We start from the raw sequence: 14,781 nt of genomic DNA, 5'->3' as shown, positions 1-14,781 counted from the left end.
CCAACAAACCACAATCATGCAATTAACCACACATTTTGTTTTGCCCTAAACACTTGCTGTGAACAACCCATGCCTTTCTGACTCTGAAGAATCAGTCTGAGTGAAAAGGAAAAGCTAGGAGAGCTTTCAAGTGGAGAGTAAGAACAAGTAATACTGCTTACTGTTCTACTTTCAACAACTGCCTGACAGGTGGAATGTCAGCAGGCGAGTTTATGTGTTAAGGAAATGCTGTACCGGGAAGGAGGGGTGTTGCCTGATGAATATCCATCAAATATGTACCCTGCCTCTCACCCACTGCAGCAGGAGAGAACAGCAACACACCAGCAACCTGAGTAACAGAGCAATTTCAGCTTCAGTAAGCTGGCAAAACTTACCCTAGGTTAATTTACCCCCATTCCAAACTTCATTTGGGAAGAATTTGACGTACACTGCCCTTTTTTGCAGGTTAAGTTCCACTGGGGTACTAGTTCAGGGAACCCAGCTAAAAGGCAACCCATCCACAGCCTCAGAACACCCCTTTGTGGGGCTTACACCACCTTAACTTCCACCCGCTGAGCCAGGGTGAAAGACTTATGCCAACATAGCTCTAGCTGAAACTCCAAGGTGTCAGGTTTAGATTCCTTAGGATGTGTTTAGGATGGCAGCCCAAGTTTCAATTTCCATTTATCAAAAATAGTATGGTGTCTTAAAGCTGCCTAATTGAAGAAAGTAGGCTATTTAATAGTAAAATTATGGAACAGGATCATTTTGATTGGAAATCAATTGGGTAGTTTGTAAAGGTCTGATTTGAAAGGGAAATATGGGTGGGATGCAAATTGAAATTTTTATTTCAGGTGATCTGGATAGGAATTAAATGATTTATCCAAATGAAATTTGAATTCTAGTGATTATTTCTAAATTTGCACATGCAAATTCTATCCCTGTTTAAGTCCTTTTCTTTGTTGTGCATATCCTCTTTTTTGGTGATGTATAGGTGCCTACACTAAGTGCAGGCCTTTATCCACTTCTTATAAGCAAATTGATGTGTTTTCCTAACCTTAAAAGCAATTCTTTCTCATACACGTGTGGGTCTCAGGTGGTACATCTCCATAGTTTTGGGCATTGCACTTGGATAAGGTAAAAAAGTACCTTACTTCACCAGTCTTAAAGGGAACCAGGCAGAGGGCATTTTCAGTAGTGGCACCTGCCCTGTGGAATGCCCTCCCACCAGGTGTCAAAGAGAAAAACAACTACAAGACTTTTAGAAGACATCTGAAGGCAGACCTGTTTAGGGAAGCTTTTAATGTTTAATAGATTATTGTATTTTAATATTCTGTTGGAAGCTGCCCAGAGTGGCTGGGGAAACCTAGCCAGATGAGTCGGGTATAAATAATAAATTATTATTATTATTATTAATTATTATTATTACTATTATTACTATTACTATTATTATATCTCACATAGGATAAAAGAGAATTTCACTCCCGAATATTTACACAAAGAAATCGGGAACATAGTAAGCTAGTTACAACTTTAATTCACGATTCTGTGAATCTGGGACGATCAATTATATGCCTGCTGCTTTCCCCTGAATTATGTTTGTGATGGAGTGTGTGTGACATCGACAGTAGACTATGTCAGCATCTATGACAAACTGATAATGAAAAAGGCCTTTTGAGATGAGAGAGCAAATTTAAATAATTTATACAGAGCAGTTAAAAACTGTGAATCTGTATGAAATAAACTAGTATCATATCAACGGCCCTATTGAAATCAAGAGTCCCATGTTCTCTAGTTAAAAATTCAAGAACTGAAGATTAGTAAGATAAGAGTTTATTTCTATATTGGATATGAAAGCAAGTTTCTCAAAATTATAAGATCTAATTGCATCAGTTAAATTATTCTTAGTAAGTTTGAAGATCTACATGACATACAGACAGATGGGCGGGGTATAAATTATTATTATTATTATTATTATTGACTGCAACATAAAAAGTTTAACCGTCCTCCCTGAAAATAAAATTAAAGGGAGCCATAAGTACCAAAAATAAAAGTTAAAATCTGTTCATAATGTGGAACGCATACAGGTTTAACACTAAACATCTAACATTGTCTCAGCAGAAGCTTTGGAACAAATCTCCTTAGGTCCCCTTTGCCACACAAAAGAGTTAGCTTTTAAGTTGCTATTGTGAGTCTCGGAAATAGTCAATGCTTAACACAAACAACACTAAAATAAGCATTATATAACGGGACAGATTTTTATCTTAAGACACAAAGCCTGCTGAATTTCATCACCAATGCATTGATATATGCAAGTGGAAAAAATACCTTCACTGTCTTTGAACTTCTTAATGGCCACAATTTCATGTGTTTCCTATAAATAAAAAAGGCAGCAAAATCAGCTCTTTGTCAAACCACACAAATATCCCACCATCCAATAAACATCAAGGTTCTGCAATAAACGCTTACTTTCAGTTAGTATCTAGTTTTGTGTTCCAAATCTGTGAAGGCCTAGAAATGTTGTAGTTAAAAGCAGGGCTTTTATAGCCGTCCCCAAGGTTACAAGAAAAATTCTCGCTCAGAGGTTTGCAGTTCTTCCAATGTATTGGATTTTTAGTGGAGAATGTAAAGATCAGCTTTTTCACTTGGCATTTGAGCTGGCTGGCTAGTCTTTCTGGATCAACTAAATAGACATTATGTTCTTTTTTATGAGGTTTTATATTTGCTCGAATCCAAAGGGCCTGTTGCATACAGGAACACCTTTCAGCTAGTGAAAGGGGAGGAACTCCTTCCAGACTTTTTACCAAGTCCTCCTCTCATTGCAGCCAACACACCATATCATGTTATGACATGAGGGCTCTCCAGCTCTCAGAAGTGGGATTTTCAGGGCTGCAGGAGGAGGAGGAAGGTGTGAAAGCCTTTTCATGTGACCAAAACTCTACTTACACCCACGCCATGGGTGGTTGCTGTTGTTATGGGAGGGTGTTTGGGTTTTTGTTTTTGTTTTCTTTGGTAAGCCACCATGAGCCTTGGAGATATGGCACAGAAATTAAAACAACAGTAAACATACTGGTACTTTCAAAGAAACAAAGTAAATTAAAAATGAAATTAGAAGGAAAAATACTTTTAATTACCAGGTGCAATGCAATATATGGATACACTTAATATATTACTATTCTTATATTGAAACCTGGCGTTAAATCAATCTTTTGAGAATTAAATAAAGGTTCATAATATGAGATAAGCACCACAAGCATTTGAAGCTTGTTCAATTGGGATTACTTGTCTAAAACAAAATACCATCCTAGATCCTTTGGATAAAACAGGATGCCACTTTGGGAGGTTATTTTATGTATGTGTGGTTCTTTTAGAATACAAGTAAGAAAACCTCTGGTGCTTGGGCCAAATTAAAGTCACCAGGCCTATTGTGGCTCACTAGGCTGTCTCGCCCAGCCATGATCAGGGACAGGCAAAGCTATGGCTATAAAAAAAAATCCAGAACCCTAGAGTATGCTCCTGTTTGTTCCTTTGCAAGCAAAAGGCTTCCACTGTTTCAAGTGGGTGCCAAATACAAGACTCAAATCAGATCCACCATTGTATAATGTCAGGTGATTTGATGTCAGTTTTGACTTGTAGAAGGCTGACTACAACAGGATCCAGCTCTCTGGCCAAAAGTGGCTCCATGTCCCTTTCTACCAGAACATTCGAAAGAGATGATCCAACGAATATTAGCACTGAACAGAATCACTTTGCCACTTTCTACCATATTAATTACCTAGTTCTGCATAGTGAGTCTTCTCTTCAAATTGCACAGACTTATGGTATAAAAGCTGTGAGCTTCTATTCATGCTAAACAGGTTGCACAGTACCAACACTGAGAATTCAGGTGATTTCTTACTAAATAATCAAGAGCATATAGAGTAAAAACCAAACAATTAACAATATATATTCTTGATGCTATTCCAATAACTAACTACTCCCTGCAAAAGCTGAAATACAAGAACTGCACAGGAAGTTACTTTATCAGAAGCTAGCCAGAAAGTCATAACAATCTACAGATGGCACTGCTTGTGAATTACTCTTTACATAATCATGGCAGTATTCCATATTTGCCATAAATGTTAATTAGTTTCAGGAAGACAAGTTCTACACTTCGTGAAGATGTAAGCTATGGAAGATTGTAAATTAGTAAGCAAGCTCTTGACTTTTCAATAATCCTGTTTTGACTAGGGAGGGTCCCCCCCCCGACACCAGAATTCATACACTCTGGCCTTTTGGTCACTTCTAGTGCTAATCTTGTGATCCTTCAAGTGTAAGAAAGGCCCATCCCACACATAACTTCCCTGTGTTTATCCAGGTTGAAGATGGTGGCATATAAGAATCATTTAACAAAAAAGTTTTTTTGTTTAACAAGCTGTGTTTTAAAAGGCTTCCCTATTCACCCAGCTTCCAAAAAGCCAAGAAATTGCAGCTCTTAAGGGCCACACCCTGAACAGACATATCATTTAAGCAATAGTGCTGTAAGAGACACTGCACCTGCTACTCTACTGTCTATAGAGCCCTTGTCCAAGGAACAGGAGATGACCACTGCTGAGATGACCAGTTGGCAACGCTCCAGATAATGTTATTTCCTATTCATAATATACTGATTCTAACCCAATAAAGGCTTTGAACATTCCATGTATTGTTTCTCTGTCAGCAGGCACTGGTACACATGGGTTCTTCCCTCACACCCTCTCTAGTATGATTTAGCTTCAGCTGGCCTCGGGATAGGATTCTGAGTGGGTGGAGTGAACATGAACCATGATGAGCTCAGAAGTAGTAGTCCCTCTTCTCTATGCTCAATCAAGCACCCTGTACTGTGAGGAGAGGGGGCAGTCCTCTAGATAATTTACTACGGTCAAAGACCAGCTCACATAACATAACATAACACAATAAAAAACAGCGTTCATAAAGATAAAATATACAATCGGAACAGATTGCAGCAATAGCTCATGAGTTAAAACTGAGATATATACATACACCTGTACAACTGAGATTTGGGCTACCATAAAAAACTGACCCTGAGGCGCCCCAAAGGGCAACTTCAGCATTTCCCTAGTAAGCTATTTTATTCTAGAGGATGATCTGCGCCTACAAATCTGGGCACAGAATCTGGCTACCAGTCAGGTCATCTTATGATCTTTGCCTAAGAGGAGAGAATTAAGTTTAGACTTGTCTGAAAGATCGGCGAGCCTCTTCAGCAAAGGGTCAATGGTGTCTCTATGAATCTCAACATAAAAAGTAGGGGGCAGTCCTCTCAGAGTGCACAAATAGGTGGGTACTGCTGCCAGGGTATATGAGCCAGCCTGGTGGAGAAGGGCTGGGCTGGTTATGTGGGTTGCCAAGTGAGGGGGTGGGCCAAAAGGGCTGGTTCTCCCATGGGGGAGGCAGACTATTATTTTATGCAACAGTACTAATTGACCTAGGTGTGCCTGGGTGTCTAGGTCTGTAGGAATGCCACCTAGCAGGGACACCTCCTTCATTTTGACTGATAGGCCAGCCCTGCCAGGTAGCATTCCAGCATTTGACTTCAAGATATTGTAGAGCTCAAATAGGTGCAGAACAGGGCACCCAAAAGGTTCATTGGGTCAAAAAAGTCCCCTGTAATGAAAGATTCTAAACTTTCTAGTTTAGAAAAAAGGGGAGCACAATTGAGGTGAGGGAATAACACAACAAAGGTGTAAAAAGATTATGCACAGTGTGCAGAAATAATTTTTCTTCGTGTCTACTGTTCTGTTTTACATTTAATTACAACACTTGGTTGAGTGGCTTTCTATTTAGTTTTAAATTATTTCTAAATCTTCATCTTTTGCCATTTCTAATACACAATAATTTCAATATAAACACCTCAAAAAGTTTTGATGGGCTGTCTCAGCACAGTGAAGTCAGCAAAATAATTTAAGTTTAAAATGAATAATTAAAGTTACAAATGAATGCACTACATTTCTGAACAATTATCCTATTTTCTACAACAGATTAATTTATATCTTTGTCTTCTTACAGTCTTTAGTGGTTATCTGGTCATATTTTCATCTGTCATGTACTTCAATACTGTTTTATCCCTAGCTTTCATATTATAAGTGATTTGCTTTTCAAATCTTTCTTGGCCTATTTTACTGGAAACTTAACATTTTATCTTTCCAGTATTTGCACTCTTTTACATTACCTTCATTCAGAAGCAGAAAATGGATAAGGTTCTTTCATATGAAAGAACAAAGTGCTAGAGTAAACACTAATGGTGATTAGATGCAGATATGTGCTAATCACAGTATTTCATATTGTTCTCAGAGCTTCAGATTAAAGCTTCATTCACGTATACTGAACTACATTTACTGAAAGCAGCACCTCCGGTATTACATGCAACACCAGTTGTGTTTGTGGAAACATTTTCACACACCTGTATGCTGCAATCCTAGGCACACTTGCTTATAAAATATTACATTGGGATTTAAAACCAGTGATATTTCTTTCCAAAATAAATAAGCTGAGGATCTGGATATAAATGTTGAGAATCAGTGCTCTTCAATACATTCACTGCATGTGATTATTTTATGTTCTCAGTAACTTCACAGAAGCTAGCTTTTGGACTAGGTATTTTCATCTTGTTTAACATAAGATATGTAGTGGCTTTTGAGCCTGACTGGTTTGAGCAGTTTTTTAAATCAGAGAAGTCATTTTTCATGGAACTGCAGGCAACTCGGGAGTCTTCTGCTGAGTAACTTAAATGCTAAGCAGGTGGAAGACATGAAAAATTTGTCTGTGCAATTCAGACTACAGACAGTAAGATTGTGATTGAACATCAAAAGGCTTATGTTTATATCCCCCCCATATTATGAGGTTAGATATACATGGCTATTTCACCCATACTTTTGAAAGAAGGCAAGCAAAAAAATGAACACAAGGTTCAGAATTGTACACATAGCTTGTGCACAATTAAAAGAAAATGCTCCTTTAAGTACTAGTGATGACTTACATAACAAAGTGGAACTTCTTACTTTAAAAAAAAACAATGGCTCCTTATCATGAATCAGAAACTTTATAAAACACAGCTTTCTTTTTTAAAAACATGGTTCCCCCTTTTCCGTAATGTTCCCTCTGAAACTTAGCTACCACAAGGAGCTTACTGTAAAATCCTCTGGAGGACATAGGAGTTGGTCCAACACAAATCAAAACAACAGGTGGGATTCAATCAATGAGTCCCCTTAGCAATGAGTCCTCTGTGAAAGGGCTTGGACTGCATGTGGGGAAAGAGTGGAAGAGTGTTCTGCCCAGCAAGTCCCTGAAGGAAGGGATACCTTCACACAAATATAAACAAATCTTAAAGGAACTCCCTTCTGCCTTTACCTCACAGCAAAACCCTTCCCTCTACTGAGACAAGCCCTAGTTTATGATTTGTGCTTGCTCTGCAAACCAGAATCAAATATTAGTTTGTTTCAGACAAAACAGTAGAGAATGGGTTGCCTCAAACTAGGAAGAGAGGGAAGAAGGGATGCCAAATCAGCTCTGCATATGGTAGTAATTTACTCTAAATTTCATCTATACAATTTCATCATGGAAACTTGAATTACACAGCTTAAAAGTATTTTTCTTACCTTGTGCCTGCACTTAAGAACAACTCCATAGGCTCCTAGACCACCATTTTAAAAAAGAGGGGGGAAAGAGGTTAGCTACCAGAAGGCAGGAATTGTTATATATACAAGCATAGACAATTAAAATATACCCACACACCCCTCCTCATTATTTAGACCAAATGCTGTAACATTTAGTAATATGAGGCAACTCTGAATACACTGAAAATTGGCTAGTAAGTTTTCAAATTCTTTGATTCTTTTACATAGTTTGAAACCATGGATGCTTGTATCTTTCAATAGAAAGCAGAACTCTATAAAGGAATAAACACATGCACACAAATGTACTTTTGAATGTCTGCAGCATAAAAATACAGAGGTGATAGAAATGCTGTTATATCATCAGCTTTATTTTTAAGGAGTAATGAGCAAACGTTGGACCAGCAAAGCTTACACAGGGAAGCTTAGGCTGTCCAACAATAATATATACTTTCCTTTACATTAAAGGTGTCTAAAAGCATTTCAGAAATTAGTACCAAGATGCTACGTTATTAAGTAGATGAGTCTGCATCCAGAAATCAATCTGCCAGACACAGTAGAACATATCCTTTTCTGCTGTCCATTGTACAACCAGCAACTCAAACGTGTGCTGTCCCCTTTCTTGGGTAGTCTAACATCACAGCACAATGAAAATATCAGATTCTATCTGTCTGACATTAACCCGGAAGTAACTGCAAGGGTGGCTGAGTTTTTATTAATGGTATCTCTCAGAGTGGTGAATGGCACTAGTTAGCAGGAAGAAACTCCAATGAAAATCCTCGTTATTACATATTTTTACATGGCTGTTTATTGGTATATATTTTAAAATTTTACATATGGATGTTTTATGATGGCTTATATTTGTAATGCCCAAAAAAGGTTTGGCGAAGCAAGCATCTAGAAATTTGTATCAGTTTATTCACTACTGATATGTGCTTTGCACACACTGATACACAAGAAAGAAATGCATGTTAATGCTAGGGATCAAAACTGGAGCCAGGAAAATAATGCACTTGGCAACAACATTCTCTTTGCAAAAGGAAAAGGAACAGCCTTGTCTCTTGAGGGTTTCTGGACATTAGGCAAGCACTGCATACTTTGCAAGCTCGATAGAGCAGACGGGTTCTTCCTGAGCTCGCATGAAAGTGTATAAAACAGTGAGACAGCTTGTTTTGAGTGATTATGATTAAGGAGAGGCCCCAGCCTTTTCTAGGTTTCAGAGAAGCAGGGGAATTCCCTCCCTGCTTCATACACCAAGATTTAAAGCGGGGAAATAAAGAAACACTATTAGCTATTAGAATATCTATATTATGGTATGTAGGTATGTAGGGTGTGTGTGTGTGTGTGTGTGTGTGTGTGTGTACACCACTTTTTATTTCTAAAATATATACCAAAACTCTTTATACAGCCATAAAAATCACAATAAAGATACAACACACACAATCAATTTTTCTATTTTTAAAAAAAATCAATCGCAGTAAATGAGGGACATCCAGAAATAGCAGTAGTGGTCAGGACTAAATAGAAATAGTTTTAATTGTAGGCCAGCATCAGTGCCTGTCTAATCTCAGTGGGGAGATCATTCCACATGATAGTTACCACCTCCATGAAAACCCCTCCACATCATTCCTGTATGTATGGTATGGTGATATGGACAAAAGGACCTCCCTGCAGAGATCCCAAGGACCAAGATGAGACTACTTAAGGCTACCTGGTCCCAAGCTGTTTAGGGCCTTATCACACTAATGTTGTAACAGAACATTGTCTGTCAGAAGAGAACATGCTAGCAATAGATACCGTTAGAGAGAGAGGGGGGAAAAAATTGAAGGCTGTATGATAGTTAATGCTTCCCATAGTGGACAGTTATTCTCCTTCTCTCCAGAAAAAAGATTTTGTAGGTTGCTTGTAGAGTTTTTTAAAATTTATTTTGGCAGATACCTAGGAGTCTGCATAGCCTGCGCACCAGTAGCTTCCTCATACCATCATTAGCTCTCTCTAAAAAAAAGCATTATCTTGCCCCTAACTATTAAGAATACGTTGAAAGCACAAAGAGGTGATTCAGAAGTCAAAAGAGTGCATGATGTTAGATGTTGTGTTATTAGTTAAAGTTTAGTGGTGTTATTGGGGTATTTTTTTGTTTGTATGTCCTAATTGTTTCTTTTTCTTTAATGTTTTGTGTAAAGTGATTTGCAATAAAAAAAATTTTTTGGAAAAAACTTGTCCCTAACTATACCCATATTTGGAGGTCCAAAAGAGATTCCTGTAGACACCATCTTATTTTTATTCTCCCTCTTGTTATGTCTGTGGACCTTCATGAACATAGTCCCAAAATGAACTGAAAAAGGATACAACAGCAACAACAACAATTTTATTATTTATATGCCGCCCATCTGACTGGGTTGCCCCAAGCACTCTAGGTGGCTCGCAACAAAATATTAAAAACACAATAAAACATGTGCTTACCTTCACCAACAACCCCAAGGATCTCAAATTTATTCATCACATTACCAATATTAGGAATCTTCATGAAGACAAATTCCTCATGGGACAACAGTCACACAACATGGCATAGAGAAAAGCTGAAGGCTTTGCAGACTGAAGAGAAGGTTTTTGATAGTAGAGTCTATCAATATAGATTTCTTCTTTCTTACAGTCATGTATTTAACTTTGTGGGAGATTCCTGTGCAGAAATAAAATAAGTGGCATCAGCTAACACTGTTTCACAAAACAATCAATGGCAGATTCACTATATCGGCAATTATTTGCACTCCAGAAGTTATGACTCAAACCCCATCAAAAGAGACACACACTTTTTACAGAAAAATAATTCAAGAAGCTTCAGCCCAGTTTTACATTGTGGTTAAAACAGAAGCACAGCATGCTGTCCTTTGATCGTTCAAGTTGTTAAGAGCTAGAGAAGTGCACAAAGGCCTGGGTGTACAGATGTTGTCATGATGCTTATGCCTCAAGTGCATCATTAGCCATCCTGTACAAGCAGTAACTATTTCACGTGGGGGTTCCATTCCTGGCTACCCATACCACCCACACCCCATTCTGCCCTCTTCTGGGTCCAAAAGGACCCACACGTTGGAAATTATGCATCAGTTGGATGCGCCTAAAATTCCACCTGTATTTGAAGGCAGACTGTAATGTTGCTTTGGAAAAGAGGACACTTAAAGTTGCATGGTATATGCAAGGCATGCTACCCCTAGATGGTGGCTAGGAGTATCCCAAAATGTTTTAATATTAATTCATAGTTTTAAAGAAACCATGAAAAAGTTTGATACTGTATTTTTAAAGTTTGAGAATACGTAAAGATAAGTATCATTATTAAGTTAAATGAAGTTAAAAAACTAAGATGTAGCATCATTCCAATAAAACATTTTACGCAACTGGACCAATACCATGGTTTTCATTAAAAAAGTAAAACAATAAAATCATACAATATGAGCTCTTTAAGTGCAGAATGGGGAGGGGGGCACTTTGTAACAGAATCAAGGCTAAAGTAAAGCTTTACACAAAGGAAGAAATCAACCAAATTGACTGAGGAACAAATTATCTTTACATATCTGCCCTGGAAACAGAGAAGCTCATGTGAAACAAGACTTGAGGGTAGGAATGAATCTAAATAATTAAATAAGCATATGCGTATAGATCAATGAACCAATCTGTTGGGCTTTGCAACCCTAAAAACAAAGCTGCATTGCTATTTTTAGTGCACCCAAATACAGGTAATGTGTAACTTATGCACATTTATTTACAATTTATTTACAAGCCTATCAGATACAACCAAAATCAGCGGTTACCAACATAATGCAGTAGGTGGTTTATAATTTTTTTGGATCTCATTCAGAAGGACCTTGTAGCTTACCTTACGATGGAAGAAGACCTTACAACTGTTTGATACTGGAGAACTCTAAATGCTGATTTGTTTAAAATGTATAGGACTTGATATTCATGGAAAAACTGACTTACAAAGCTGAAGACCAAAGGAACAACACACGATCAGACAAATTCTGTAAACATGGTTCAGCTTTATTTACTAAGCAACTACAAAAGAACATAGCTCTGGACTACCAGCAACTTACGGGGACATATGGAAATATACTTTTATTTGAAGGAGAATTATCTGTGTGTATTTGAATGGGACTGGGGCTTGGGAGGTGGGTAGGAAGGAGTTTTTCTTTTTGATTATGTTTATGTATTATGAAAATGACAAAGCAGCTTTTAAAAAGAAGGCGACGAACAAGCATTAAAAAGATCCCAGAACAGCTGCGTTTTTAACATGTTCTTCTTAAGGTCTAAGATTATTCCCACTTTTCAGAAAAGGGGTGGGGCTATTTGTTTGTTTGTTTTTGGAAGGTGAAAACTATAACCTGCAAAGTTGTGCTTATCCTAATACAGCAAAGCTAGAAATCTGGTTATATTTGGTAGTCAGTATATATGCAACAATGTTGCTGACTATCGCTTCTTCCCCTGAGAGTTGTCCTGTAGGGTGTTCAGGAATTAGTTCTGTCTCCAAACCTTTTATTCTAATCAATAGCAAGTTCAATTAACAAAGGTAGATAAAAACATACTAACAGAGCAATCCTAGCTGGGGCAGGGGAAGATCAGAGCAGCAGACAACTGTTGCATATGAAGCCTTGCTGGTTCCTACTATCAGAGTGGAATGGCAGTGGAGCAGCTACCAATTCTAAAACAATTTCCTATTTAACTGTACTTCTTTCTTTTTCTTTTTTTTAAATGTCTACATGAAATTGCTGTAGGTTGTTGAGTTTATAGAATGCAGTTTCTTCAATATGCTGATGAAACTGAACTAGAGATTGTGAAAAAGACTGATCATCCCAGGCTAATCAAGATAAAAGACTTTAAAATTGCACTGAATTTTATGGCAGATGGGGATCTGTTTGACAAAATTCTGTATCCAAAAAGATGAAGCAAATCTTGTACAGACATTGGTGTTCCCTTGATCTGGACTGGGAATGGGCCCCAGTGTTACTTACTCCCTCCTGTCAAGCCAACTCTCTTCATGCCTCCTGCTCCTAGTCATAGTTCACAATTACAGCTCTATCCATATTAGTCATGGTTATTTCTAACCTGCATAGGCCCCTACCCAAGCACTTGATCAACTCTAGCTATAGCTTGTTTCATGTAATTTCTACTAAGCCATCTTATGGTTCAAATCAGAAGGGAATACACATTATTCATTTACTTAAAATGCAAATGTTTAGTACATTAACAAGACAGATAATTCATTTTCTTTATCCCTCCTCCAGAATGCTCAATCCAGAGAGGGTACATTTATTTTTAGTAATGCAACACAGCTGAACACAAACTGGCATGCATTAGAGAATGTGAATCTATTCAACATTGTTGAATGTATACTCTCCAACTCTGCATCCAGAATATTTCTTTTACAAGCAAATTATAAACTGGTTTTACGGGACTGTCAACACAAATTATCAAACTCCTTATATGAATGAATATTAACCAATTGAGATGAGAGTCTTACAGCCCTGCACCAACCAAAATTATAACATTCTACGTACCCCACAAATGAGGCAGAAAAACAGAAGGCTCTTACAGGCTAACAAAACATCAAGAAACTGGAGAACAGGTTTTAGTTTGGCACAGCCCTAGTCTAATCATAAACTTTACTGGACCTCATTTGCAATTTGCTACTGGCATCAAGCTGTATCTGCAAGCAAAGGCCTGGAATCACATGGCAGCAACATTTTAACATCTGCACCATCTCACAAGGTGTCCCTGGCAGTGTTAGAAATTCAGATATATAAGCTAGGTGCCAAATGGCTCCTTAAACCAAGGTTACAGTTGCCAAAATGGAATGTTTAGTTGCCATTTTTGGGCAAGACAGTTCTAAAGTCTTATTTTTCAAATGATGGATTAAGTGTGGTTGATTCTCAGTTAAACATCTGGCTAGTTCAGATGACAACTTTGAGCTTTGAGAACTTAAGAAGAAAAGTTGCTTGATCCAGGGGCAGTCCACATATATACTGGCCTATTCCAACCTCTATTTCTTACTGGTGACTGCTCCTGCTCAGGATGCACTAGAGAAGCATTTTGGTACTGGAAATTCATTCTGATTGGGCAGATAAAATATAACTGATAGAATTCTACAGAATGGGATATTAGTGTGTGAAAACAGTCCAGATCCAATGATCGCCAGGCATGCACCTCCAGATGGTGAAGATATCAAACACCATCCTGGCGCCCAGGCATAGTCACTTGGTTGCAAGTGATCGAAAGCCAGGTGCAAAATGTGCCTGGCACCTGGCTAATTTCAAACACTGGTCTCTGGCAAAACATACACTTCATATATGTCTTCATCTCAGTCCCTAGTATCTCTGGTCAAGCTACCTCAGGTGGGTTCACTAGAAAAGTCATCTGTTTAGGTTCTGAGGCAATCAAGTCAAGGGACACAATATTCAATTAGATAACCCATCAGCCTGACACTATACAAAGCTGGTTTGTAAGAAACGTTCTTAGGAGCCCTGATTGTATTGTACGCTCATGCAAGAACAATAAATACAATTCAACGAGTTTAACAAAAGTTCTTTGTACACCAACTCTTGGTGGTTACAGTATACAACAGCAAACAAAGGCATTCTTTTTAAAGACAAAAATGCATGAATTAACAAGAAATCAAAATTGCTATTATCTATATTATTGGGAAAGATTGAGGGCACAAGGAGAAAGGGATGACAGAGGACGAGGTGGTTGGACAATATTCTCCAAGCTACTAACATAAGTTTGACCAAACTGCGGGAGGCAGTGGAAGACAGAAGTGCCTGGCATGCTCTGGTCCATGGGGTCACGAAGAGTCGGACACGACTAAACAACAACAACATTATTATTGTTATTACAGTGGTACCTCGGGTTAAGAACTTAATTCATTCTGGAGGTCTGTTCTTAACCTGAAACTGTTCTTAACCTGAAGCACCACTTTAGCTAATGGGGCCTCCTGCTGCTGCCACGCCGCCGGAGCACAATTTCTGTTCTCATCCTGAAGCAAAGTTCATAACCCGAGGTAATATTTCTGGGTTAGCAGAGTCTGTAACCTGAAGCATATGTAACCCGAGGTACCAGTGTATAATGCAACAAACAAAAAGCACACAAACCAGTCAAAGCAACC

At 38.2% G+C, this 14,781-nt stretch overlaps 1 protein-coding gene across 3 annotated transcripts in view; it reads right to left on the bottom strand.

The window, feature by feature from the left end:
* The window catches only part of CDKL5 (cyclin dependent kinase like 5), a 64,561-nt gene that overhangs the window by 39,549 nt on the left and 10,231 nt on the right, over nucleotides 1–14,781 (bottom strand). For all 3 annotated transcript variants that reach the window (XM_083612265.1, XM_083612264.1, XM_083612266.1), the window contains exons 2-4: nucleotides 10,092–10,308; nucleotides 7,614–7,648; nucleotides 2,308–2,353 (exon numbers count right to left, since the gene is read on the bottom strand). In XM_083612265.1, the coding sequence (XP_083468391.1) occupies nucleotides 2,308–2,353; nucleotides 7,614–7,648; nucleotides 10,092–10,155 (145 nt within the window). In that variant the 5' untranslated portion in view covers nucleotides 10,156–10,308. The remainder of the gene's footprint in view (nucleotides 1–2,307; nucleotides 2,354–7,613; nucleotides 7,649–10,091; nucleotides 10,309–14,781) is intronic.

This window comes from Podarcis filfolensis (assembly GCF_964270895.1).
Source record: "Podarcis filfolensis genome assembly, chromosome: 4".
Taxonomy (NCBI): domain Eukaryota; kingdom Metazoa; phylum Chordata; class Lepidosauria; order Squamata; family Lacertidae; genus Podarcis; species Podarcis filfolensis.
The sequence above is the reverse complement of the archived record's forward strand: the minus strand, read 5'-3'. Positions and strand labels throughout refer to the sequence as shown.